The 25,116-nt window shown below is 38.4% G+C and overlaps 4 protein-coding genes across 25 annotated transcripts; 2 read left to right on the plus strand and 2 right to left on the minus strand.

Annotated features, from left to right (window-relative positions):
* Positions 1-416: 416 nt before the first annotated feature.
* Positions 417-19,507, minus strand: LOC135167008 (inositol hexakisphosphate and diphosphoinositol-pentakisphosphate kinase 2). Of its 16 annotated transcripts, none has more exons than XM_064129827.1 (18): positions 19,324-19,507; positions 18,625-18,736; positions 18,382-18,489; positions 14,825-15,166; positions 14,647-14,737; positions 13,924-14,078; positions 13,500-13,792; positions 13,230-13,424; positions 12,871-13,146; positions 12,632-12,717; positions 12,100-12,222; positions 11,774-11,803; positions 9,439-11,004; positions 9,065-9,112; positions 2,536-3,645; positions 2,045-2,261; positions 1,744-1,835; positions 417-1,648 (listed from the first exon to the last, which is right to left on the minus strand). In XM_064129827.1, the coding sequence occupies exons 2-18, from the start codon at positions 18,655-18,657 to the stop codon at positions 789-791; spliced, it is 5,625 nt and encodes a 1,874-aa protein (XP_063985897.1). In that variant the 5' UTR covers positions 18,658-18,736; positions 19,324-19,507; the 3' UTR covers positions 417-788. The 16 variants fall into 16 exon arrangements, with proteins under 16 accessions (XP_063985897.1, XP_063985896.1, XP_063985898.1 ...); XM_064129826.1 differs by having other exon boundaries at positions 12,620-12,717; positions 13,924-14,090; XM_064129828.1 differs by lacking the exon at positions 11,774-11,803 and having other exon boundaries at positions 12,085-12,222.
* On the plus strand, positions 5,148-7,654 carry LOC135167011 (uncharacterized). Of its 3 annotated transcripts, XM_064129834.1 has the most exons (5): positions 5,218-5,452; positions 5,573-5,741; positions 6,258-6,520; positions 6,705-6,829; positions 7,076-7,090. In XM_064129834.1, the coding sequence occupies exons 1-4, from the start codon at positions 5,382-5,384 to the stop codon at positions 6,712-6,714; spliced, it is 513 nt and encodes a 170-aa protein (XP_063985904.1). In that variant the 5' UTR covers positions 5,218-5,381; the 3' UTR covers positions 6,715-6,829; positions 7,076-7,090. The 3 variants fall into 3 exon arrangements, with proteins under 3 accessions (XP_063985906.1, XP_063985905.1, XP_063985904.1); XM_064129836.1 differs by lacking the exons at positions 6,705-6,829; positions 7,076-7,090 and adding an exon at positions 6,085-6,148 and having other exon boundaries at positions 5,148-5,452; positions 6,258-6,429; XM_064129835.1 differs by lacking the exon at positions 6,705-6,829 and having other exon boundaries at positions 5,217-5,452; positions 7,076-7,654.
* Positions 19,508-19,771: 264 nt separating the features above from the next.
* Positions 19,772-22,187, minus strand: LOC135167083 (uncharacterized). Of its 3 annotated transcripts, none has more exons than XM_064129945.1 (6): positions 22,046-22,187; positions 21,412-21,614; positions 21,183-21,310; positions 20,765-20,958; positions 20,316-20,622; positions 19,772-20,144 (listed from the first exon to the last, which is right to left on the minus strand). In XM_064129945.1, exons 2-6 carry the CDS (start codon positions 21,600-21,602, stop codon positions 19,924-19,926), a joined length of 1,041 nt encoding a protein of 346 aa, XP_063986015.1. In that variant the 5' UTR covers positions 21,603-21,614; positions 22,046-22,187; the 3' UTR covers positions 19,772-19,923. The 3 variants fall into 3 exon arrangements, with proteins under 3 accessions (XP_063986015.1, XP_063986017.1, XP_063986016.1); XM_064129947.1 differs by having other exon boundaries at positions 22,069-22,091; XM_064129946.1 differs by lacking the exon at positions 22,046-22,187 and adding an exon at positions 21,791-22,029.
* Positions 22,188-22,242: 55 nt separating this feature from the next.
* Positions 22,243-25,035, plus strand: LOC135167082 (prohibitin-2). Of its 3 annotated transcripts, XM_064129943.1 has the most exons (7): positions 22,243-22,520; positions 22,972-23,234; positions 23,356-23,673; positions 23,780-23,857; positions 23,941-24,037; positions 24,477-24,671; positions 24,744-24,833. In XM_064129943.1, exons 1-6 carry the CDS (start codon positions 22,391-22,393, stop codon positions 24,659-24,661), a joined length of 1,071 nt encoding a protein of 356 aa, XP_063986013.1. In that variant the 5' UTR covers positions 22,243-22,390; the 3' UTR covers positions 24,662-24,671; positions 24,744-24,833. The 3 variants fall into 3 exon arrangements, with proteins under 3 accessions (XP_063986013.1, XP_063986014.1, XP_063986012.1); XM_064129944.1 differs by lacking the exons at positions 24,477-24,671; positions 24,744-24,833 and adding an exon at positions 24,889-25,035; XM_064129942.1 differs by having other exon boundaries at positions 24,477-24,833.
* The last annotated feature ends 81 nt before the right edge of the window (positions 25,036-25,116 follow it).

Below are 25,116 nucleotides of genomic sequence, written 5' to 3' on the forward strand. Positions count from 1 at the left end.
AAATAAGAAATTGTCGGTTAAAAAAATACTAGCAACCAATTTCGGTTGTTTCCTTGAAAATTATTAATTTGTTGCCCAACTTACTTGATACATAATCGGATTAAATGACGATTAAGTTCAAATTAGTCCCGCCACCCTTCGCCACGGAATTAGTTTTGGTAAATTTAGGGAAAAATGGGTAAAAGGGGACCGAAATATACGGAATCGCACACGTGTTCGAGCTTGAACCAATTCGTCCGATTATCTCTTTCCAGCTTTTGTCAGAATAAATGACACATCGATGACAGAAAAAACGTCGATGCTTTTGTAAAAGTTATTGGATTCTTCTCCCAATCTCGTGCACAAATTTATGTCAATGAAACGAAATAAAAAGAAGAATAATGTTCTTGAGGAAAAATTTAATAGGACTGATACAATTTATGTTCAACATTTATTTATTCATCATATAATCTGGACGTATATCTACTTAACAATAATTCATACAAATAATCTAATTAACAATCGCATGGCTTCCGCTGAAATGAAAAAAAAAATCACTAATTTACAAAAAGATATACTACTAATACATTAATTATTAAGTATCAGCTGATTTGCGTCACACGAATGTTTCGTTCCTATCTAGAATGATCCTAAGCACCAGTAACCAGGTACTTTTTTTCCGTCAAGGCTCTAGAATGCTTCTAAGCACTTTTTAAAAAATACTATGACAAACATGAAAGTCCTCACAGAGTCATTCTCCGATACCAGCTCACGAATTCGGAATGGCTTAACTTCCAACTGAAAATATCTCACTCTTTATCACTTTTAATATCAAATCCAATGGTGACATTGGAGTTACCCCTGAGGCTCGCAGCGAGAGTGAGAGTTGGCTCATCTGCGGCGTCAGCGGATGAGTCCGGTCTCACAGGTTTCTCCTCAGCGGACTTCTTCCAATGCTCCAAATCACCTCCAGTCATCGTGGAAAAACTCCCCAATTTCGTAGTTGAGAGTGATCCCTCGTAGACGCCAGTAAGTTCAGCGTTGTCATTCGTTTGTGCCCCGGAGACACTCTGGGATCTCAAAATAGTCTTTCCTTTCTTGACTCTGAGGCTCCTAGACTTCTTTCCATCATCACTCCCTTCCTTCTTCAAGGGTGAAATGCTGTGAAACTTTAATTTCTCCAGCGATTGGGATGAACTCAAGACATCAGATTTAATCCTCACGTCATCTTCGGCGATCTCCATGCTCTCTACTCGGAACCTTCCGATTTTTTTGAAACCACTGGACTTCTGGTCAAAGATCGACTGGACGTCTTGCTTCTTTTGCTCGTTAGTCTGCCTCAGGGTGAGCGTGTGTTCCTCCTCATCTTCCATTGATGACTCCTTGGGCTCCTCCATCGTCTTTCGAATTGTACCGTCTTCGCTGCTGTAATAGTCTGTGTAGGATATACTGCCTCGACCCTCCCTACTGTCCTGATCCATCACCATGCAAAAGTCGTTGAAGTCCATGTCCAGACAAGGAGCTGCGCAGAATTTGGGGCCCCCGAATGTCTGACTTCCGTCGTTGCTGATGAGACTTATCGACATACTACATTCACCTGCTGATGTCGGGGCAGGAGATGACGGTTCTGAGGAGAGGAATGATTGGGGTTCGCTGCTCCAGCCGGTGCCTGAGGAAGAATAATAGAAGAGGTCCAGAAATCGGAATGATTAAGAAATAAAATGGTTTTAGAATTTTTCATTTTTCATTGATTCGTGAACTTACTGTTTGGACTCGTTGGAGACAACTGTCCTCGATGATCGCCAGCCTCTCCCTCCTGTCCCGTCTTGTACGCAAGGCCAGACGTGGAAATGTACCTGAAAATATCATTAAGAATGCAGACCTATCCGCGCCGGTCGAAAAAAACGCCTCTGAATCCCAAGAGAATTGGTAATTATGATATGAAACTTGAGACATTTTATTTTATATTATCATATTGCATATCAATTGTTCCTTGATGATTTAGCTAATAAACATAAAATACGTGTAATGATCGAAAAATAAAATGTCATGACGGCTTCCTCACCTGGACGGTTCCATGGCAACTCCAATAGACAAATGTGGCACGAGGGACCCCTGAGATCCCCCCGGCGATGGAAATTTCGGTGGAGACGATGCTGGCGTTCTGAACAAGGGTGCACTCGTCATCATCTCCAAGAAGCTGTCCAACTGTCGAAGCGACAGAGCATTGTGCAATGTCTCCAAAGGTCGTATAGGTGGGACACCACCGAACCCTTCAATAGCTACAGAATATTCAGAATATTGACCAGTGTCATTCATACTCATAGACGTCCCAAAGGTACACTAAGAAGGCGGCAGTCTTTTGAGAAATCAGCGTCAACGAGTACACAAAATTCTACTGTCTTCATGTACTTAATGTACTGTCTTTAATATATTCAGACAAATTTCCCTTTATTCATACGTTTTTTAGTGCATGAAGAAATAAATGGAAATTCCGGATTCAAGTTGAGACTAATTTCTCAAAGAACTCTAACATTCTGAGTGTAGGGTATTCACCTGCAACAGCTGAGGCATGCTGCGGCACCATATCCTTAAGATTTGGAGCACTTGATGAGCCACTGATAACAGCAGTACTGAATAAACTATTAGCCGAACCAGTTAGCTTCTTGGTAACGTTGTACCCCAGTAGTTTGAAATAACTCATCTGCCCGGAGATACTGTGACGATGGCGCCTTGCTGTGCATGTAGGGTCAGGTTGAATGATCGTAGGTCTTGTGTCTGGGGATGAGAAGGATCGTTGCGCGTGGATTTTGGATAAGGTAATCGACAGTTGTGTTTTTCTGTATCTCTCATCGTGCTTACAGGCATAACTACTGTGATATTTAACACAATGACTGTGCGTTGCGCTATTACTACAATCAGAGGAGAATAATAATGATGATGATGCTGATGATGATGATGATGATGATACTGGTGGTAAACTAGCATGCCTGGTATCAGCCTCGGTCCTCACAATGAGTGGCCACGAGTGGCACTTGTTTAATCGATGACGGAGGTATTTATCAAAATTTAATTGACAATTTTTAATGACGAGATAATGACGATCTCTTGACTGATCGATTGACTTTATTTTCGAAATATCACCCTGGCGGCGGACTACACCTGGATCCTCAACGTAAACACCGTAACACGAGCAATTGATAAATTTACGTGACATCGAGCGGGCGAAGTAAGTTTGCAAATTTGAGCGCTCAGAGGGACTCAAGTCATGACTTTGGAGTATTAGTTCGGAGATATTGCAGTTATAACATTGGCAATGTACTCTAGGGCTTGGTGATAGGGATCGGGAGCGTACCGGGACGAACTCACCGCGGACTTCCACCACTGGAAGTGTCAAGGTCGACTGCGAACGGCCGTAGCGCTGGGGTACGGAAAGAAAAGGCTTAACGTCTTCAGATATCTGAATCGACGGTCTTTTTGTTTTGGGCGAGCCCAAGGAGGTATTGTGAAGGGTCACCAGGGGTCCGTGCTCCTGGAGGGAGTCCAAGAGAGGCGCTGGAAACTCCGGTGAGCTTAGTGTGTATGGGAGTGCCATTGGTATGCCGAGGAGATTACGGGATTCTGAGAGTGTTGGCGGACTATTGTGACGCGACCGAGGTGATTTGTCTAATTGGAGATTTTTTTATTGTTTAATGACGGGATACAGTGGGATGGAGGGATGGGAGAAATGAAAGAAAAAGAAAAAGCTGTAAATACCCAGTACCAAAGACTCAAAATAAATACGAGGTTCTCCTTCAGACATCAGCAGCGAAGTGGTAAAACAGGATTTTGTCAATGAATATAGGACGAGGGAACTGTTGATTTCTCTGACCACTTCGCGGCTGAATGTCAAGAGTTAATTATCCAGCAGATTATATCCGAGAACATGATCTCAGCTGTTTTTATTGATTTGATAAATCAAAGCGTGTGTCGATTCATATTCCGTATTCTGAGATTTTCATTCGAAAATATATTAATAATAACAGAGAAGAAGTATTATTTAGTATGTATATATTTTCGGTTATATCCGTGAAAAAACAGTCGAAATAATACACTCGAAACATCATCCACACGGCACTTCATCCGGATTAATCCGGATAGTTAACGAGGGGATCAGTGTTTCAAATTCATCACGTGAAATCATTCTCTGATTTCCTCGTCAAATGAAAGAACAATTGATCCTATTATAAAAAGGAGACCCGTGTACAGATCGATATCGATATTTCTCGAAGAAATATCTCGAAAATGCGTAAGCGTAAGACCAGCCCACTGAAACTCACCTAAAACCCATAAGGATTTGCTGCCCCGTTATTGTCACCGATCCAGATGGCGCAGGATGTTATATGCTCTATCCCCTCCCTGCGATTTTCATCCCCACTCCTCGATTTCTATGGCAAATCCTCATATTGAATGTGCGTTCAAATTGTGTTTTTCTTTCTGTGGTTTTTGCGAAAAAAAAAATGCCATCTTGCGCGGTTCAAGGATGCAAATCGGCTTATAAAACGAATCCCGAGAGAGTACATTTTTTTTTGATTACGAAAAAAAGATTAGCAGAGTGGAAAATTGCATTAAATCGTGATGATTTGAGTGTTGGGAGAGCTGTGTGTGAAAAACATTTTGAAACTCAGGAAATAGATTGAACAGAGAGAGATGCTATAATTAGAAATGGACAAGTTTTCGGCAAGGTATGTTTACACATTTTTTGTTCATGAAAAATAATGTCATATTCGGGTAAAAAAGATTTGTATATATGTCTTAGACAATTTTAAAAGTTCCACGGCTGAAAAAAGGAGTAGTTCCGTCCATTTTTCCCTGGACCGAGGACTGGAATTCTCTTGATTTGAAATGCCAGGTAAAAAACCCAGATCTGTGTCATTACGTGGAAACATTGAAAATCACACATCTTCGATTAGCTTTAATGAATTGGTACGGACTAGGTTCAAATTCCCTGATTAATATATTTTTTAATTATTGTATGTATATAGCTAAGATAAGCACGTCATTCTCATTTTTATAATATACTAAATGTCAACAAATTATCGTTTTTTCTTTATTTTTTCTGCCAACGCGCACAAAAACCCTGGCGCGTATTCAAATCTTCAAACTCCCAAGCGAGATCGAGCATATAGCGAGATCGAGCATATAGCCATCAGCGCCACCTAGGACGTGACAATATCTGGGCAGCTATCGAGCAGGAGTTGCAGTGGGCTGCGTAAGACAGAAACCGAAGCGACATCTGTCGATTATATTAGTCGCACATTGGGCTGGAACAAATGAACCGGTAAAAACCATCACATTTGGCAACGTGTTTGAGTGTTTTTATCCTATTATAAAAAGGAGATAATTTATAATCGTGAAACATCATGACATCTCCACCTATTAAATATACGACCAACAGAGCCATTGATCATTTCAATGTTGCAGCTACACTCATGTAAGTATTCCTATTATTATTTTTAAAAAATGAACATATTTCAAAAATTTATTATGCATTCAATCATCATAACCTATCATTGACACGTGTTCGGAGAGTAATTTCATTTTTTTTTCTTAGGAAAATCATCGGCTACGTCGACAGCATTGAAGACCTGAGAGAGTTGCCAAAGTCTCCATCTAAGTGGATTTACAAGTGCATTTTAAATAACAATGATGGCAGAAGGGTTCGCATACTTTGCTCGGGGGATGATGCTCTCAAATACAAGGATGAGATCAAGATGTATCAGGTACAGGTGATTTCCATTCAAAAAGAAAAAAAGTGAAATTGTCACATATAATACCACAAGAGTGGTAGGGAACCTAGAGGGAAATACTCGATAATGTTGAAGATCGAGTGGTATTCAGGAGATTATTTTTCCTATCCAAATTTCGGCAAAGAGAATTGTGCCATGAAATGAAGAGAGGTTTATTTGGTTAAGTTATCGTTTGTTTTTTTTATATATAGCCTACTGGCAGAATTATGAAAAAATTATCGCATATAATACCACAAGAGCTCCGAAATTATCGAATATTTCCCGATAGGTTCGTTGCAAACAAATGAACGTAAGAACGTACGTTATTTATTTGTAGGGAACCTTGAGGGAAAAAAAATATCAACGAATAAATAACATAAATGCCCAGTTCAGTTTTCTAGGTCAGTTTTCTGTTTTGGAAACAAAATGAATATCTATATGAATATCTATGCGAATATCTGAATGAATATCTATGAGAATATATGAAAAATTTGAAATTTTACTTTTTAGATAATAAAAATCACTGGAGGGATTATTAAAGCGGCCAATCCACAGTATCGGCGATCAACGGACACTGTGAGCGACAAAGAATTTCAATTTGCACGTAGGAGCACTTTCGACATCTTTGGCACATTTAACATTACGAATGGAGCTGACAATGGAAGGTCGAAGGTCATCTCATATAAAAAATTGAGATGGAGAACGTTTGTGCTGCTCGCGGGCCAGTCCAGATCACTGGATGGCTCAAAGAGCCATTCAGAAGCATTACCACGGTAAGTGGTTCGAGTTATGGATCTGGCATGTTTTGCACAAGGGTCCATCGCATGACCATTCACGTGGTAACATACATCCCGAGAGAAGATTTGATCGAGGGAATCAAAATGACCATTAAAGGTCGAGTTGATTGTCGTGGGGATGGTTTTGTTCTGAATATTAACAGCATGGATGACATTGCAGTCCTGACTGAGGATGTAGCCCTCAATGAAGATGAGTTGGATGATGCTGTCGAAGCACCTCCTCTCATTCTCAAACGAGGGGCAGCTGAATCTGCATCTGGAGAGGCGATGGACGTCGCGAATAAGGTACTTTTTTTTATTAATGGTTATGGTTATCCAAATTTAATTACTTTTAATTTTTCACTATTCTCCCTTCAATGCAAGAGAATATTGCAATATTTTCATCTAATGTTGGCTTAGTTTCAAGCAGAATTCAGTATAATATTTTCATTAGAACATCAATAAAAAAAATTTTCTATGGAAATATAAATGAAAATGCATTGAATCATTCATTAAACAGTTATTAAGAACAGATAATCTTTTTTGTTTCAGAAACTGAAAGCTGAATAGCTTTAATGACGTGCTATTTACTCTGGAAGTTCAATTGCAAAATTGAAAATTTTTTCTATAACAAGTTCTAGACTGTTATTTTTTCACACAAAAATTGAGTTCTATAACAAGTTTAACACTGTTATTTTTTTACGCAAAAATTTAATTCTATAACAAGTTTAATACTGTTATTTTTTTACACAAAAATGAAACATTGACAAGCTTGAGCTCTTTAAGAATCTGATTTTTTACTTTTAAAGACTGCCAACTTCATAGCAGTAAGGTTAATACTCATTTAGCTTTAACAACCAAAACAGATGGAATTATAATAATCTATTCATGAACATTAGTATTTATTCAGAATTTATTTCAATATATGGCCCTGTTTTTGAAGAAAAAGTATTACTAAACATTTGTATTTTTTATATATAACAGAGAAAACTGAAGACTAATTAATTTTATGATTAAAGTAGATAAAGCTCTCCGGAATCACAGATAAGTGATACAAAGGATGTATTCATGTTAATGTTTGTTCATATTTCTTAACATATGTTGTAATGTCAATTATAATTGTTGGAACATTATTTTTGTTTTCATTTCAAAATCCGTCCCACTCCTGTAAATGTTTATTGAACGCAAGTGGCATAGATTTGGAGTTAATGGTTTCATTAATAAAAATTTAAAACGCGATTTTTTTGCAGACATTCAGTTTGAACCTTCCCTACGGTTGTAAGTCGCAGGTATACACCTTGGTGCGGCAACAATGTCTCCTGCACTACTACTCACGAAAAAAAATTCGCAAGCAGCGATGTTCTTGGTTATGTGAAGGGAATAAATAATCTCAATCGCATAATTTGATGTTCACAAATAATTAGAAAATCTTTAATTATTAGATTAGATTATTATGAGACTAAGAACGCCCTCTTCCTGACTTGACTGATTGCTGTCGCTATTATAGCTAAATCTCGAATTTGCGGAAATGTTCTCGATTCTGTATACCGTATGCTGCCTCGCACTGTATAGTATATGCAATCTTAGAGCAATCGAAATATATTAAGATTTTCCCAATTGTCTTTTTCCATGAGTTTTAATTTTAACTTCGAAGATAGAATAAGAGCATTCATTTTCTAGAGTTTTCAATTCTTATGATTTGGAAAAGATGGCGCGTGCGTAGCACGCGCGGACGATCTCGTAAACCAAAAAAGAAAACCCAAGTAACTCATAATTGAAAGGATACAACCTTCTTTTGTTGAGTGATGAAACATGATTCTGTTTGGAGGGCACACTCACAAAAAACACATGCAGACAAACAGCCAGAGGAAGCAAAAGCCCTGAACAAATTGAGTTAAAAAGAAAGGATTCAGTAAAAGAGTTGTGACACAGGTGCGAATTTTGCGTAATGCCAGTTATCACTTCATCAATGGATTGTTCAAGCGGTTTAGTTGCAACAGCAGTGTGATATGTGTACAGCTTGTGTACAGCATATGTGTCAGAGGTCTCAGGCAGAATTGAAAAACCTCTGTCTCATAAAAATGTGTCCCAAAGCAGTGAAATAATCCCAAAATCTACTTCTTCCAATGGATAATTATTTCGAAATAATTGCCGGAGGGGATATATGGATCTGTTTTGGGTTCATTCCAAACAACTGTGGGATGGACCACAAGTCCATGGTTCTTGTGATCCAAACGACAATCGTCACAACGCATTCGCGTAATCGAGGGCCACCACTCGCACAACCATCGCAGAGCAGAGTTATTTCAATGAAAAAAGAAAATAAATAAAAATAAAATATTATAATCATGTAGTTTATCACCTCCTGAGAAAGTTGTAACTGCTACCGAGTGAATAAATTGTGTGAGTGTAAATATATCATATTATTGAACACAAAAAACATGGTCAACAATTGTAAACAACCAAATTTTGAACTCTTCTTATGTCTAAGAGGCCAAAGTATAGTTTTAAAGATTGTTATGATCATCACCCAGGACGTACCTTCTCTGTTGACAGCATCCAGACTCTGATACTGCAGCTTTTCTGCAGCTACAAAAGAGAATAGAAGAAACACAAGGACACATTGCTGCACAATTTCTTCATCAATTTGTCTTAGACATCAAGTAGACGTTTCTAAACGATCCAAATCAACAGAAAGAGGAGTCCAAAAGTGAATGAAAATCAACCAAATTGATTTTGCATGGACTTCTGCTTTCCTAGCTTTCTCCAAGCTCCCTTCCCCCTCCCTCCATTAAAAAATAAAAAAAAAATATGTATAAAAATGTCATGCAACATCATTCATTCCCCGTACAATCGTGCAATAATCCCACAAAAATTCTGAAGGCTTCAGCCAAACGATTTCAGCAAAAACTCACCTTTCTCCGGCTTCTCCTGCCTCTGATGATCGTAACTCCGGGCTCTAGGCTCACTAATGCTGGCAGCCGCCTCTCTCTCGCGCCTCTGCCTCTGACTGGCAGCCAATTGGCTTCCCAGCCTGGCAGCTTCATGTCCTGCGACAGTCCTAGCACTGATGGGAATGGGCGCTGAGCCTTGGAGAAAGCCAGAATCATAAGGCTCATCCATCATATTAGGATCCAGATCCATCATATCGATGGCTCGACTCGTAGTTGGACTACCCAGAGTAGAATCAGCGTTCTCCGTCTCGATAAGCGGTGGAGATGAATCCGACGTCTCCTGAGGACTTATCGGGCTCGATAGATCACCCAGGAAGGCCTCCTCCTCCTCCTCAATCCTCGTGCTACACTGTGAATTGGTCTCTAGATTATGGCTACTTTCATTCCTCGAGTGAGGACGAAAGCCAGGACCTGGGGGCAGGTTCTTCTGGACGCAGCAATTGACGCCGGGACTGAAGTGCAACTCGACGTGAAACCTCTCCTCGCTGCTGGGATCTTTGGTCGGATCCTCGTAGAGCATGACCACTATTTGGGACATGTAGTTGAGCTCCGACACCATCGACACGTACTCCATAGCTCGTCTCCACTGTTCATCCTTAACGACGTCAAGGAGACCCCCGTACCTGAGGACGGTCAATAGAGAGTGCACGTGGCTCTCACTGGTGAAGTACAAACGAGTCCTCACATGTCTACCAGGACTGGAAACACCGTGGGAGTACCTCGGGTTCAGTCTGTTCACAGTCTCCTCCCCTGACTCCTCGATATTCCTCTGCAAATCAGCACGTATTTTCTTCAGAAGAGGTGTGCAGATGCCTTGGCCTATTGTCAGCTTCTCCTGGACTGTTAACCCGTACTCTTGTGGGATCACTATGTCCGCGAGATACTTTGCATAAATGTAGAGCTCCTCAGCGTGATCGAACTGCAGCGTGTGATTGTTGTGCTGGAGATCGTACTTTATGCAGTCATAAATATCCGGTATTTTCGAGATATCGAAGCGTTTGTTCTTCGTGCAGAAGTCTTTCTCGATTTTTCCCCAGCGACGTCCCATCAACTCCCAGGTCTCGCCGTGATAGAGAATTGCATCTTTCGTCTTTGGATCTTCTTTTTTCAGGCGCACAATGTCCATTAATTTTTGAATCAAAGATTGCACGTGCTGGCAGCATTTGACTGGATTCTTTACAAAGTCCAGGGCGTCATTGATGCTCAGGGCGTTGCTGGGATTTATCTGCGCGCGATCCTCCGGGGTGAAGTCTCGATCCTGCTGTAGAAGCTCGTGGAGCTTGGTTTTTACCATATTTTGATACTTGCTACTATCACAGTCATTATCAAGAAGCCCATTAGTGTTAGCAGACTTGACCATTTGCACCAAAATCGGTGTCAACTCCCCCTCTAGCGCCAGAAGACCCTTGGCAAAGGCAGCTGCTGTCATCTGGACCCTACCTTCGTCACTCGCGTAAATCTTCAAATCGTGTCTAAAGGTGGAGTGCAGCCTCAATAGACCTAAACCCTGAGCCCCTGCGTATTCCCCTGAAATATTCATTCGCTTATCGGAAAGTGAAAAAATCAGTCGTGAAGTCGTGGACAGAGATTATCAATTTCACTGAGTTTGAATTCTCGAGGATCTCGAAATCCAAAGCAGATGGCGAAATATTTTTTTTAGTTCTCTCATCATCTTTTTCGAATTCGCAGATACACCAAGAAGACAAATTCACGCCGAATCGATTCTTCTCGTTCATCGCTTCGCCAGTTAATTATCATGGTCTATTAGCTTTTCTACGAAATCTTTGATCCAAACTTTCACAATAATAATTTTTCATATCATGCCACATAAGGAAAATAATTAAAAACACAAAATCTGTGCATAATATATGAGTACATGATAATTCAAACCACAGTAACATTTCATCACTAAATTACAGGCGATTCTGAGGGTATTTTTCAAGTGTAAAGCGTTGAAATAACTTTACTAAGTTGTACTCAAGATTTCAAAAAATATGTCATCATGATAAACTACTTAAAATTGGGCTATTTCTTATATTTCATTTGATATGGATCACATTATCAAATATGTATTCGCGTCAATATTAATTAATAAAAAAAATATATATATATATGTACGAAAATAAAGGAAGTAAGCACCGAAGCAGGTATATTATACAAAGAGTCGCCTGTACCAAAAAAAATTCTTATTTTTGTGTTTTTCATCCCCTGTGGCACAATTAAATTGAAAAACCTGAATCTGCGATCTAAAACATTATCAAACAAACGAAAAAATCATTGAAATTGGAAAAGTTACCGTGGCTTGGTAACATCTCTGAGTCATCCTCTGGAATTATAGCGAAAACAAAGAGACAGATAATTTGCAATAAGTTAACAATCCCTTTTCTCACTCAAACATCAACGATTAATTTACCAAAAATTTGCGTTTATGAGTTTGCAATGAGTGCAAAGGTGACAAAAATAATAAGAAAGATGGATCAACGTGAAAAAACTTTCCATGAGCTTGAAATCGACATCCCAATACCATTGAATATTACGTATCAGGATATCATCGACGTAAACTTAAAATAAAATGAAATAAGAAGCACAATTGCGCATGATACGAACCACTAAGGTGTCTACCTTGACCACCGGGGTACATGCACCTGAAAATTCTTCCCAATTCCTCGGCCTGAATCCTACCCGCCGGCGTAAGCTCTCCACCCCACTTCAATATAAGGACCAGTGAAGGTTCACCCAAGCGATCTGGAAAACACATTTTTTTTTTATTAATTTGTTAATAGGAGCGAAATTTGAGAGGATGTATATTACAGTTTGAGTCCTCTTGGAGAGCTTCGATGATTTGTTGGTGACTGATTACCCTTTATTGATGAGTTGTAAATGAATGAAAAAATGCTATGGAATTTCCGGCTGGAAGTTTAATTTTTCTATGTTGTTTGACGGAATTTTTTTAGAATTTTTCCAAAGCCATATTGATAAAAAACGTTTTATAAAAAATGCTTCTTTCAAAAAAATAATACCTCCACCAAGGTAATTTTGTTCTGAATGTATAGCAACCCTCCAGCATTTTTCCATACATGTTGTGATGAGAGTAAGTTCTAAAAAAACTTTCATGTTAATGAATTAATGGGAAGGTTCATACTGTGGCTGTTACCATCGTCGGACGAACTGCCTCTGGGTCTGCCTCGTGGCTGGTACTTCATCTGAACTTTTCGATTAATACCGGAGAAATGGCCGTACCTGAAACATCGTTTTCTCTGTCGTTTTAATTTTTTTTGTCCTCCAAGTAATTACGCTTAAAAAATTTTGAACCAATGAAGTGCCTCAATCAGTAAACAATCATAGTTGCCGAAGAAAATATAACTGGGAAAATTCATAATACTGTTTACTCACATCTCTAAGACACTTTTGAGTTGCTCCAGTTTTCCCTGTTTCTCCTCGAGTTCTGGCCCGGCCGCTCGATGCTGGATTTCTGCGAGAAGGCTCCTCGCTGTATCGAGAATTTCCTGGAGCTGCTTAGGGCGTTTCAATTTCACATGGCCGTGTTTGTAACCGTCATATTTAGCAAAGATCTCGAAGAATTTTGGATGTCGGACCTCTACTTTCATTTTTTGCTTTGGTGTGCGATCTCCATGCCGAATCACTGCCACCACACACCTCAGTTCCATCCTGTTGAGATTATTCGAATGATTGTTCCATTACCCAATTTGTAATTTATCCAGAGTACTTGGTAATTCATAAAAATCTCTTACATTTTCCCAAAGGTAGTGGGTACAATCGGTGGATCATCCAATTGGAATGGAACACTCCAAGGAATGTGCAGAGTCGGTGCCAATTCCCGGAGTATCATATTCCCCAGGATTTTGGCACAGTCGTCGTAATACTTATTGGAATTCTTGACAAAACTAAAGCCATTGACGTCACAAACAAATGACTTTCCATTTGCCCTAGAAAATAGTTTTTTTTTAAATCAATAAACTCGACATCAAGGACAATAATTGCTCATGCTAGCGGATCAATACCTCAGGAGATCAAAACCACAGACGGTCTGCTTGAAAGCCAGACAGACTTTTCTACTTATTAGCTTCTCGGCATTGCTTAGGATGACAGGATATCGAATTTCTTTTCCCTCGGAATCTCTCTCCACCTTTCCGTCCAGAGCTGGACTCTTTCTGGCTTCTGCATGGGCATAATCGGGGCCCACTGTGTACACCTTAACGTCCGTACCATCGGTCGGCATGAAATCTTCATAGATGTAGGAGCCAGTCTTTCGTACTCGAGACTCTGGAGAATAAACGCTACTTCGACTACCAATCTGGAGAGCAATAATTAATTTCATGATCATGTGATGATTGAATAATTGGAAATTCTTCCATTGAGATTGCTCTCATTTCTTCTTTTCGCCATATTCGAAGACGAGGATAGAAATCGAATGCAAATACTCACTTTTCGGAATAAACGCTGACTACCACCGCCCGCAGACGTAGGATAATAAATGTAAATATTATGATCCTCAGCTGACACCGGTTTCTCAACAAATGGTTTATTGAACGTTACACCATTGACCTCCACGTGGTCCTCGGACTCCACCAATTCGTGGTCTGAAATAAATTCTTAGTTCTTCGCATGTCAAAAATGGAACATTCAACACAAGGGGGCAGGGGAAAGAGTAATTAAAGCCAAAAATCTAGGTTTTATCAGATTATTGCTAGATCAATCTAAATTAAAACTACTTTACCACTCCTTGGAAACGTCGGGAAGATGGAAATAAAATGAATCATTTTCAATCGTCAATTACGCGATATCGTTAGAGAGAAATTTTATCAACTTTTCTTTTCATTGCAAAAGTCGTTAATAAAAATCGGAAGAGAGCTTTAACACATTCAATTATAATTAAATATCATTTCACTTCACCTCATCTTCCCCTAAATCATAAATTCGTTCATCACTTATTCTTTGATTTAAAATTCACAAGTCATTTCACAAGACGAACAACTTTAACAATTAGTCAACAATTAACCAATTCATAATAAATTGTCACACAACTGTAGATATTCTTACCGATAGCGATGAAACAAGAGAGCAATTTATTACTTGATCGAGTAGGACAAAATGTTCATAAATTTTAACAATTAAAAATCGATATTCATAATACAAAGAAGTACTTACGTTTTGGATCGGCTGAGTCTCTATCGAGCACTGCGTATCTGGGTATTTCAATGCCCTCATTCTCTAGGATGGCATAAACCCTTCTTCTGTCCTGAATTATCGATCAAAACAAGGAGAAAAAAATGGAATTAATCACTGAAATATGAATTATGAACATAACAACAACTCTATGAATCACCTGAATGTCGTACTGCATCGGTAAATTATTAATGATGAATGGATTCCTGAGATTTGCGTAACTGATGGCCTTGTCGAGGGGAAATCCCTTGCTATGGAAACTTATCAGACAATCAACAACCGGCCAATCCTCTACAGGCTCTTTCAAAATCACCTCCTCACTGAATACCAGAATTTTTATGTACTCAAACTCCTCCAGACGAGTTAGAATTTCCTTCATCGGTTTACTCTGGGATTTCTTGGCCATAGCGCATATTCCCACCAGGACTTGTTTGCCCTCGCCGTCGAGGTCGCTTCCTCCCATGCACCCATCCTCGCTGACACACCCGTCCGACAGCTCGCCCTGAAATATTAAGATGAAAATTCAATTTTTAACGATTTTTCCAGAGCAATAATTGAAAAAAAGTTGAGAGTGTAATTTAACGGGGAAAAAAATTATGAATATAGATAGAAAATATTTGTGTCCCCATTCACTTAATTCCTTAATAAAATTTCACATTCATGCTCATTCTGACTCATTGTTTTTGTTAATTCGGGACAAGGCAACAGCTCCGTTCACCCAAGGTGATACCACTAAATATTAAGAGCCATCTGGACCACCAACAACTCTGCGAAGTCTATATTTAATTGCGAACCACCGGGTGTGCACCGAGATATTTTCAGTTCAAGTCGAATGCACGTGGAATTGATTCATAGCTCCTCTTAATGAGAGACAAAAACATTGACATATGAAATTGAAGTTCAAGTAGCGAGAAAAACCAGTCAAAGTCTGCTTATACTCCGAAAAATTTAATTTTCATTTCATCAAATGTAATTAAGTTCATATTGCGCCGACACTATCAGAACCATCTCTGTCGTTATAAACGCAGTATAAATATGGGAATGAATTTCTTACAATACACTCATCACAGTAACAACAGTCATCGAAGTCATCGAGCCCTAAATTGTCCTGCTGACTCCTACTTTGACGCCACTTCTTGAGTCTCCACCAGTCCTTCCACCACGTCCACTCCATCGCTATCAAACCCCCAGGACAAGGCAGTCCCTCTCATTTCACTTATACAAAAGACGCGAGAGACAATGCTGGCTCCGGAGGAAATTAGAAAAATGTGTAACTGCGATGGCAAAAAAAAACACGTGACAGGCCAATGAAAATTGCGCAGCTGCAGTGTCAACTATTGTAAGAGGCAAAATCGTCTCAGTTTTGTTGAATTCTTATTGAGAAAAATAATTCATTACTCTTTACGTCATGCCTTGTCAACTTATGTTGAGTTATGATAATTTATTCTATTTTGTTCAATAGAAGTTGCTAAGAGAGTAACGATTCAAAATTTGTATCAGTTATCTTCAATTGATTTTGCTTTTTGTTGTTTTTCAATTATTACCACTCACTATTCCACTATTTTTTTTTATTCAATTGACGTCCAACTCGAAAAATAATCAATTATGAAGTGCATTGAATATCCGCTCGTCAATGAAACTGAATTTCTCGTAATTGAGGAGAAGATAAATTTCTCTTTGAACTGAACATTTATCACTGGCATCCAGAGCACAACTGGCTCATACCACCGATAACTCCAATCATATTGCCATATGAAATCTGTCTCTCTCTTTCTCTCTCTCTCTGTTTATAGACTATTTTCATCCTTCTCGCGCCTGGCACCGAGACCGCATACGGTTTTTTCAGAGGAAAGGGTACGACTGAAGCTCCATAATATTGTTGAAGAGTGAGAGAAGTTGAGTTTGTTTTTGTCAATCTATCCTTGTTGCAGGCCTTCATTGAATTAACACTTCACGTTCAAAACGCAACGGTACGACCATTCATTAAGAAGAAAATCGTTTTTTTAAGGCACTAAATCAACTGGAAAAAACACCCCAAAAAAATTTTTTTTTAAATAATTTTGATTTAATTTTCATTGATAATTACTCAAGTATCCACTCACATAAAAATCCTCGAAGTAATCAGAATTATCACTCATCTCACACTCGCCCCCACTCATCATCCAATCGAAAGGCTCAAAACACTTTTTATCACTACATGATAGGTGAAATCTGCAGATAATCTCAAGGACTCGAAACGAATCGAAAAATGCGATTTTCAGAGCGGAAATTTCAGAGAATAGTTTTGGAAGCTAGATAACCCGACATTTCACTGAATCGCGGGCGTAGATGGTTGCATCTAGCATTTTCACTTGCTAATTCCCTGAGTATACAAAGTAAGGTGTGAAATCAAGAGATAAGCTAAAAGGTAAATCGTCTTATCAATATGAGTGATAATGAGAGTGACATTGAAAGACTAATCCTCCTATACCGCTGTTAATTTCGATAATCAGTCTCCAATCGCTCGGATGATAATGGAAAAATTACCAATATTGCCCGAAGGTAATGCTCTGGTTTGATTAATTATCAGTGGATCGCTTCCGTAAGGAGAAATGATAAAACAAAATAAGTGAACTTGCTGTTTGTCGAGGAAACAATATCTTTTCACTCAACCATACCATTTAAGTGGTTGAGATTCATGAAGGCAGTAGAAAACAAACTCATTTAACTTAACAAAATAAACTGAAAATGTAGAAAAAATAATAATTCACGCTCTCGGATAAACCGATAAGGTGTTTCCAAGCAAAAAATACCATAAATTTCCAAAGCATGTCCCTCTCCTCACAATTCCCCCTGCATCCGAGACACGTCTCTCCAGGGCACCACCTCACGTGACATCTGAGGCGAGTGGGCCTCAACAGTCTGTCAGTCTCACTAAAATCCATCGAGTTCTATTAACCACCCGCACAACCCAGTGGAAAAAGATCCCCCCGTTTCTCTCGAGTAATTACCAAGTGGCTCCCACCCTTCCCCAAAAGTTCCCAGATGTATCGATAATCCACTCCCAAAAGGGCAAGAATACGTGCCAGAACTTCCACCACTCTCCAGCCATGAGAACTTGACGTCAAACCGACGATAATTGACGCGATAATCAATGGATCGAGTTCAGAGGCCAAATTCTATGCTCTTCACCCCTGTTTCAACTAATATTCCTATCTGTTCTTCCCATGTCACCTGATGAGGGCTTTCCACGCGATCACCAGAGCTTTATCAAACTTTTTGACGGTGTTCAAGGCAAATGTGCTAGCAATGACGGTTCGGAACGTAACTCATTCACTTCCTAGAGCGCCACTGTTGATTTTTCGGGATAAAAATATCATTGGCAGAGAATTGAAGAAGAATTCGACGTGGAATACGTGTGCCAACGACCCAGTGAGAAATGATCACTGATAAATGGTCGGACAGATGACATGACTGGTAGCTCCTCACCGTCATTTTTCATAGTTCATATTCCGTGCAAATTACACTCTTGAGATTTTTTGTCGTTTAAGAAAGATATTTTTTTTTAATTTTTCAATTGCCTGAATTTTCATGATTTTTTGTCATTTTTATTCTTGTATCACTAACACGGTCAACCGCAGTTTTATGTCTATTATTTATTATTTAAAATTCCAAGATTTTCTACTTGGAAGGTCAGGATTAATTTTGCCCAAATAATAAAATAGAAAAATTACATACGCGTTTGCTTGACCGGTAGATTGCAGACGGTATCCCGCCTACAAGATTCTGGGGTACTGCGCCGATATCACCTACGTAGAACATCGGACGACTAGTACTCCGGAGATCCTATGTACAAGAAATCAATTATTAGATTTTTCAGGAATATGTAAACCTTGGATATTCAATTTGTAAACGTAGCTTAATTTCTTCAATTAAAGAATAAAAACACTGATTACAGATTGTCGTAAGGGAATAATTTACCTGATACCCATGTTCCAATTCAGTGTACGACATGTCCAGAGTACTCTCATTGATAACCTCAAAATTTGGACGATTTTAAACGAAAAGTTCGTCTTCTTTAAGCACTCTTCCACTGTAGATCAAAATACATAGTAATGTTGGTCAGTTCGAAACAATGATGATAGCATGTTTACGAATGCAAGGAAAAAATAAAAATCTTAATCTTTAATGAAGAAAATTAGTATCATTGTTATGGGATTTTTATTACTAGCAATTACTAAAAGTATCTCATGAAGTGAATGTTTTGCAAAAATATTAACCTCTGTCAGTAATTAATAATTTTGCAAGAGATGAGTACACTGTAAAAGAAATACTGAAAATACAGACAACCAATTCTCTACTACACGTCCTGAACAAAATTACAATCCACTTGGCTTCGAAAACACAATTTACTGTACTTCCTGTACAATAAAAGTTCCAGAATTGACCCTGGATTTGTCTCCTGCCCAATAATTGCCGAAACTCCCCGTCGTGAAAGGATAAAATCCTCTCGATGACGTGCAATCTCAAAGAAAAAGGCTGAGAAATCATTACCTCGAAAATTCGATTGATCATACAAAAAAATGGCAAAATGAATTTCTTTGAGAAGCATTAAAAGAGAATTAGGTTTTGGGTTAATCAATACACGACGTTTCGTCGCAGGGGTTTCATGATACTCACCCAACGATACTATCCTCCCTCAGGTCAACGATTTTCCTTGATTCTTCCTCCTACTCCCTTCCAAGAATTTCGTACAAGTCAAGCATTTGTTTATAAGCAATACCCGTGTTATTGTTATTTTTTAATAATAATAATTCCGGAGCACACTTGTCACTCTGCGAACATCTTTGAAAAAAAAACTTGGGCGATTATGCTGCCCTCACGTGTCGTAAGATTTGAAGTAAATACTGTTCGATTTTCTTTTCATACTTTGTAACAAAAAAGTATATACTCAACCTGAATATATTTTTATACTTCAACGTTTGCTAACTGTGCAAGAAAATGTAGGTCCATTAATAAATATATAAATTAGTATGCTCGATGGGTAATGGCTTCGGTGGGTCGAATTTCCGAGTGTTGAATAAAATACACGATTCATACAGAGGGGTAATATCTATGTACACAGCACTCAATTTATCAAAGTATCTATTTATTCATTAAAATATATGTTTCAATGAGAATAAACAAATAAACACAATTGTTTTAATTGAAAAAAGTCGAAGACTTGATAAAACTGAAGCATCTGGTAATTGTCAAGTTTTTATTATGCCCTCGTGAGTCTTAGTAATCTCTCTGAAAACGGTCATCGTGCCCCCATCCCTTTTTTACATCTGACTTATCAGAAAAGGGTGTCTTCTTGGAATTTTTCCTCTCCTCGTCACAACCCCCGTTGACCCCGGAGCCTCGGATGGCACGGGGGCGTCCTGCATTGGGTTGTGGATCTTTCTGCAGTTCTTCTTCTGGTTGTTTGGATTTGCGGATGTTCAAATTAAGGGGGGATTCTGAAAATAAAATTAATCGTGTTGCTGCCAGGGGAAAATTCGCACTTGATCTATATAATTCTTATAAGGTACATAATTTACTCTAAATTGATATCAAAGCTGTCTGATGAAACTGTTCTCTTGTATTTGCAATAAAATATTGAAACTCGCAAGGAAAATTGGTGCACTTACGTTTTTCCTGGTTAAGAAATTTCGTACTTTTAGATTCCAAAGTAGTAGCTTCACTAGCCGCCGCCAAATTCCTCAGTTCAATCAATTCAGCGATCGTCTCCTTCTTCAAATAGGATTCGTAGAATTTTTCGACATCAGAGTTTAAGGATGTCACGTAATTATTATGCGAGATTTCTATTGCGTACAGGAGCATTGCTCTCGAGCGAGTGCTCAGATTTTTTGATACAAGCACTTCCCTGATTTGACTCATCAATTCCGCCATCTGCTTCGGTAATTGTGCATTCAGTTTTTCTCCATTGAGCCAAATCTAGGCGTCATAAACAAAATTGAGTTGAGAAAATTTTAATTTTTATCAATTCAATGGAATTGATTCATCTCATGGAGTAATTGGCAATATTTTTCTTGAGGTAAAAATTTGCCCTGACCTTTTAAACAGATATAAAAAATACCTGATTCATGACAACTTCGATTTCATCCTCTTCAGAGGACTCCAGTAAAGTTTTACATAAGTTAATAACGGCAGATGTGAAGACAGGGTAAATCCGACCACCAAGGAATCTAGAAGACCGTTGGAGGATCTCCCCCATGAGACATACCAAATTTAAGAATTTCGAAGATGACTTCATCGCCAACTCTTCTCGCCCTGAAAAAAAAAACATTTACAAAAATTAATATTCAGCATGACATTATCTTGTAGATGATTTCATCAGAGAATTTTTTTGGCAAATTCATTTTTGGAAAATTCTCAGGACTTTGTCCTTTTATATCCGAGAAAATGTAATAACGATAATATCGTTATCTCCATTGGGTTTGCGTGTGCATTAACTCACTAAATATTCATTAAATATTCAATTCGCTTCATGTTACTTTCATAGTCGGGCTGCAGCACATTGATAAAGGTTGAAAAGTGATTGCTAGGATGGTAAAAAATTGCCAGCAGATTGGGGATAAAACTCCTGTCTTCAAGAGCTTCATTGTAGAGCTTGGTGATGTTCCTGATACAAAAAAAAAAATAAAAGTAGTGATCACAGTCAAAAAACGGCCGACATATATATAGTTTTTAAATGGAAAGTAAAAATTAAAAATTGTCTCTCACGTCAGATCGCCCTTGTTAACGACTATCTGAGCCGCTGAAGACGATGTTTCGATGCTAGTCACGTCAGAGACGTCAAGATCCCGAATCCTCTCGATCACTTCATCTCTGGGTCGTGAGGGTGGTCCAGGTTTTCGCAAAGCTGGTTCCTGACTTTGTCTACTCCAACCTCGACCTTTCCCCATCGTCGTCATTATTCACTCGTTCTTAAATTTATCAATAAAATGATTTCATCGATATTAGCAGCATGTATATAGTCGAAAAAAATAGCGATATATAATGTAAAAAGTTGACTTCATTTTTTCGGGCTAAAATGACATTTTCTGAGGTTAAACACGGCGATTTTGATCGTTGCGAATTTTTCTACTTTAGCGGCACTTACTCAGAGCCAGTATTATCAGAAAAAAAATTCCCAAACAGTCCCACATAGTTGATGGCAAACATTGGAAGTTTTTCAGATTTGTATTGATTCCCATCCCTTTGACCAAACATATTCAAAAATACACGGCACAGTGCTCATGAAGGCAGTTCAAGTTACCACTACAGACCCAATTGCTATGCCCTATTCCTGATGTTTTTCACCCACTATCAGAGTATTCCCATTAATGGGTCAATAATCCTATCAATAACAGTATACCTTGGGCACGGAACCTTTCACACCTGATTGACAATAACTCGCCCTCATTCACTCAGAATGAGAAAGTAAACTGTTCTGTTACTACCGTTATACAGCCACACATAGAAATGAGCATGAAAGATGGCCCAAATGCCTTTCCGCAACATCGATCCAACCCCGACACCCCGACACTTCGACTCTAAGCCAACTTCATACTCACCATTTGGTTGGGAGCAACGTGCGCGCCGGTTCACGTAACTTTTCACCGGGATTTCATAATTATTGTTAATAACTCGAGAAATACTAGTTATTTACGATTTGTTCAGGTCGTTAACTGAATTAAAAAATCCTCCATTATCGGAGACAATGGCGCAAAGTAAACTAAATGACCTGGCTGGTCGATTCAGCAAGACTCCTGGGGGCATGAACATGGGGTTAAAGTTCCTGGCGGCCGCAGGAGTTGCTGCCTATGGAGTTTCGCAGTCCATGTACACAGGTCCGCATTTTGAATTACTTATTACAATTACTCAATAATACAATGCTGCACGTGGAATTATTGTTGAGTGATGTTACTTTTCTTTTGTCTCTCTACAGGAGCCATAACCCCAAAATTATAGAAAAATTGTTTCCCCAGAATTAACGAAGGATCGTGGCAATGATTATGTAATTCTGGTTTCAGTGCACAAATAAAATATTATTATGTTTTTCGTTAATGTGCCGTAGACTAAACCGTTTAGAAAATATAGTAACAAAGCTCTTTTTGCAGTTCATAAGATCTACCCCGCCCCCTACCCCCAATTTCTTATAATTTCTCTGAAATGTTCTGGAGATGAACCAGTGAAAATCCAATGAATAAATTGTTGATGATAGCGACAAAAAAATAATTTTTTATTTGAGTATTGAAGAATTGATTGCCTTGTTTTGAGAATAACTTTTTGGCGCTTCAGTTGACGGTGGTCACCGTGCCATAATCTTCTCCCGCTTGGGCGGAATCCAGAAGGACATATTCACAGAGGGACTGCACTTCCGTATCCCCTGGTTCCAGTACCCAATTATCTACGACATCAGAAGTAGACCAAGAAAAATCTCATCGCCGACAGGTTCCAAGGATCTGCAGATGGTTAACATCTCCTTGAGGGTTCTTTCACGTCCGGATGCCAGTATGCTCCCAACTATGTATCGACAATTGGGCCAAGATTACGACGAAAAGGTTAAAATAATTATCAACCCTTGGTTTTTCTTGAAAAGTCATTCTTCGTTAAAATTTTTTTATGCTTAGTTACAGTATTTCAGTCATATAGAATGAATTTTGAGAAAACATATTTTTCTAGGTTTTGCCTAGCATTTGTAATGAAGTTCTGAAGTCTGTCGTCGCTAAGTTCAATGCATCCCAACTGATTACAATGCGTCAGCAAGTGTCAACCCTGGTGAGAAAAGAATTGACCGAGAGAGCTAAGGATTGGAACATTGTCCTTGATGATGTGTCAATTACGGAGTTGAGTTTCGGAAAGGAGTACACAGCTGCTGTCGAAGCTAAACAGGTCGCCCAGCAGGAAGCTCAACGAGCTGCGTTTGTTGTCGAACGTGCCAAACAGGAAAAACAACAAAAGATTGTGCAGGCGGAGGGAGAGGCTGAAGCTGCCAAAATGATATCCTTTTTTGATGAATTTTAAGTGAAACAAATTTTTTTAAGGAAAATGGAAATCATTGAAAAAATTATTCCAGTTGATTATATTGCCCTTAACTTCTTTGCACTTGGGTCTAGCAGTCTCCCAGAATCCAGGATATCTCAAACTCCGGAAATTACGTGCGGCTCAAAGTATTTCTCGCACGGTAATTGAAAAATTCTACATGGTCGTTTTGTTTTCTTTATTTTTGCAATTAAAAAATTCTACATTTCATTTTTTCTATTGCAGATTGCCACTTCCCAGAATAGAGTATACCTCAACGGCAATAATCTCATGCTGAACATCCAGGATCCATCTTTCGATGTTGCATCAGAAAAATTGAAAAGTAAGACTAAGAACTAAATAAAAAACCGTCACCAAAATTCAATACGAAACGAATTTATATCAAGAAACAGTTGCATTTTAATTGTTACATCAATGTAGAGGTGGAAGAGAGTCGAAAAACATTATTAAAAAATTGAAAAACAATTTTTACTTTATTTCATCATCTCTCGTCTCCGTCATTTTCGTTCCATTTGATTATAAATCCTCTGTTATTTCGTGAGTATCTCCGATGAGGGGGCGCAAGACAAAAAGGTCTATAATATTTTTCGCTAAAGCCAACGGTTTTTGGGGTATTCACACAACAGGAAATAATTCCTATCAAAATCCTATTTCAAGTTATCCTTTAGACAAAAAAAAGTTGAATAATTGTTTATTCATTTTATGACTATTTCTGAAACCACAAGGTACGCTCGTAAATTTTCGAGTCATTTTAATTTCAGGTATCGATGAAAAATGGTCGAATTTATTGGGAAATGCCGCCTCGAACAGTTTTAAATTTGTCGAAAAGTCCAGCGATCAATCAATAAAATTTGATATTTCACCTGATACGAATGAAGAGAATCCTCTGGAAAGCCCGGCAGTGTTGGAATTAGCATCTCACAGTGCCAAGCGGATATTTTCATGAATAAATAATTGTAACATTTATTTTTGTAATGAAATATGCGAGCCTATCTTGCTTTATTTTTTTCTTTACACATTTTTTTCAGATGAATGAATTTCCTCACCGCTGTAAATTACTCTCCAAGGTTGACGAATCCAATGATAAATCGCGAAACCAAATAAAAAACTAAAAAATATATGTAGAAATCAATTTTTCATCCAAAAAACAATATTCCACATTTAATTTTTCAGATGACTGAATTCAACATGGGAATCGACAAACAAATCATTAATTGAATGTATTAGAAGGTTGTTTAGTCCTTGAGAATGTTTATAAGTAATGGAGTTACAAAAATTATCAAAATAAAATTCTCAGCCCTATGTTGTTCTCTTGTTCTAGTTGAATGAATTATTATTTTTTACAAGTGTCGCACGTTAATAAAGCGTTGAAGAGTTTTTTAAGTAAAAACAATACATTGT

The sequence above is a fragment of the Diachasmimorpha longicaudata genome, chromosome 10 (genome assembly GCF_034640455.1).
Source record: "Diachasmimorpha longicaudata isolate KC_UGA_2023 chromosome 10, iyDiaLong2, whole genome shotgun sequence".
NCBI classification, from domain to species: Eukaryota; Metazoa; Arthropoda; class Insecta; order Hymenoptera; family Braconidae; genus Diachasmimorpha; species Diachasmimorpha longicaudata.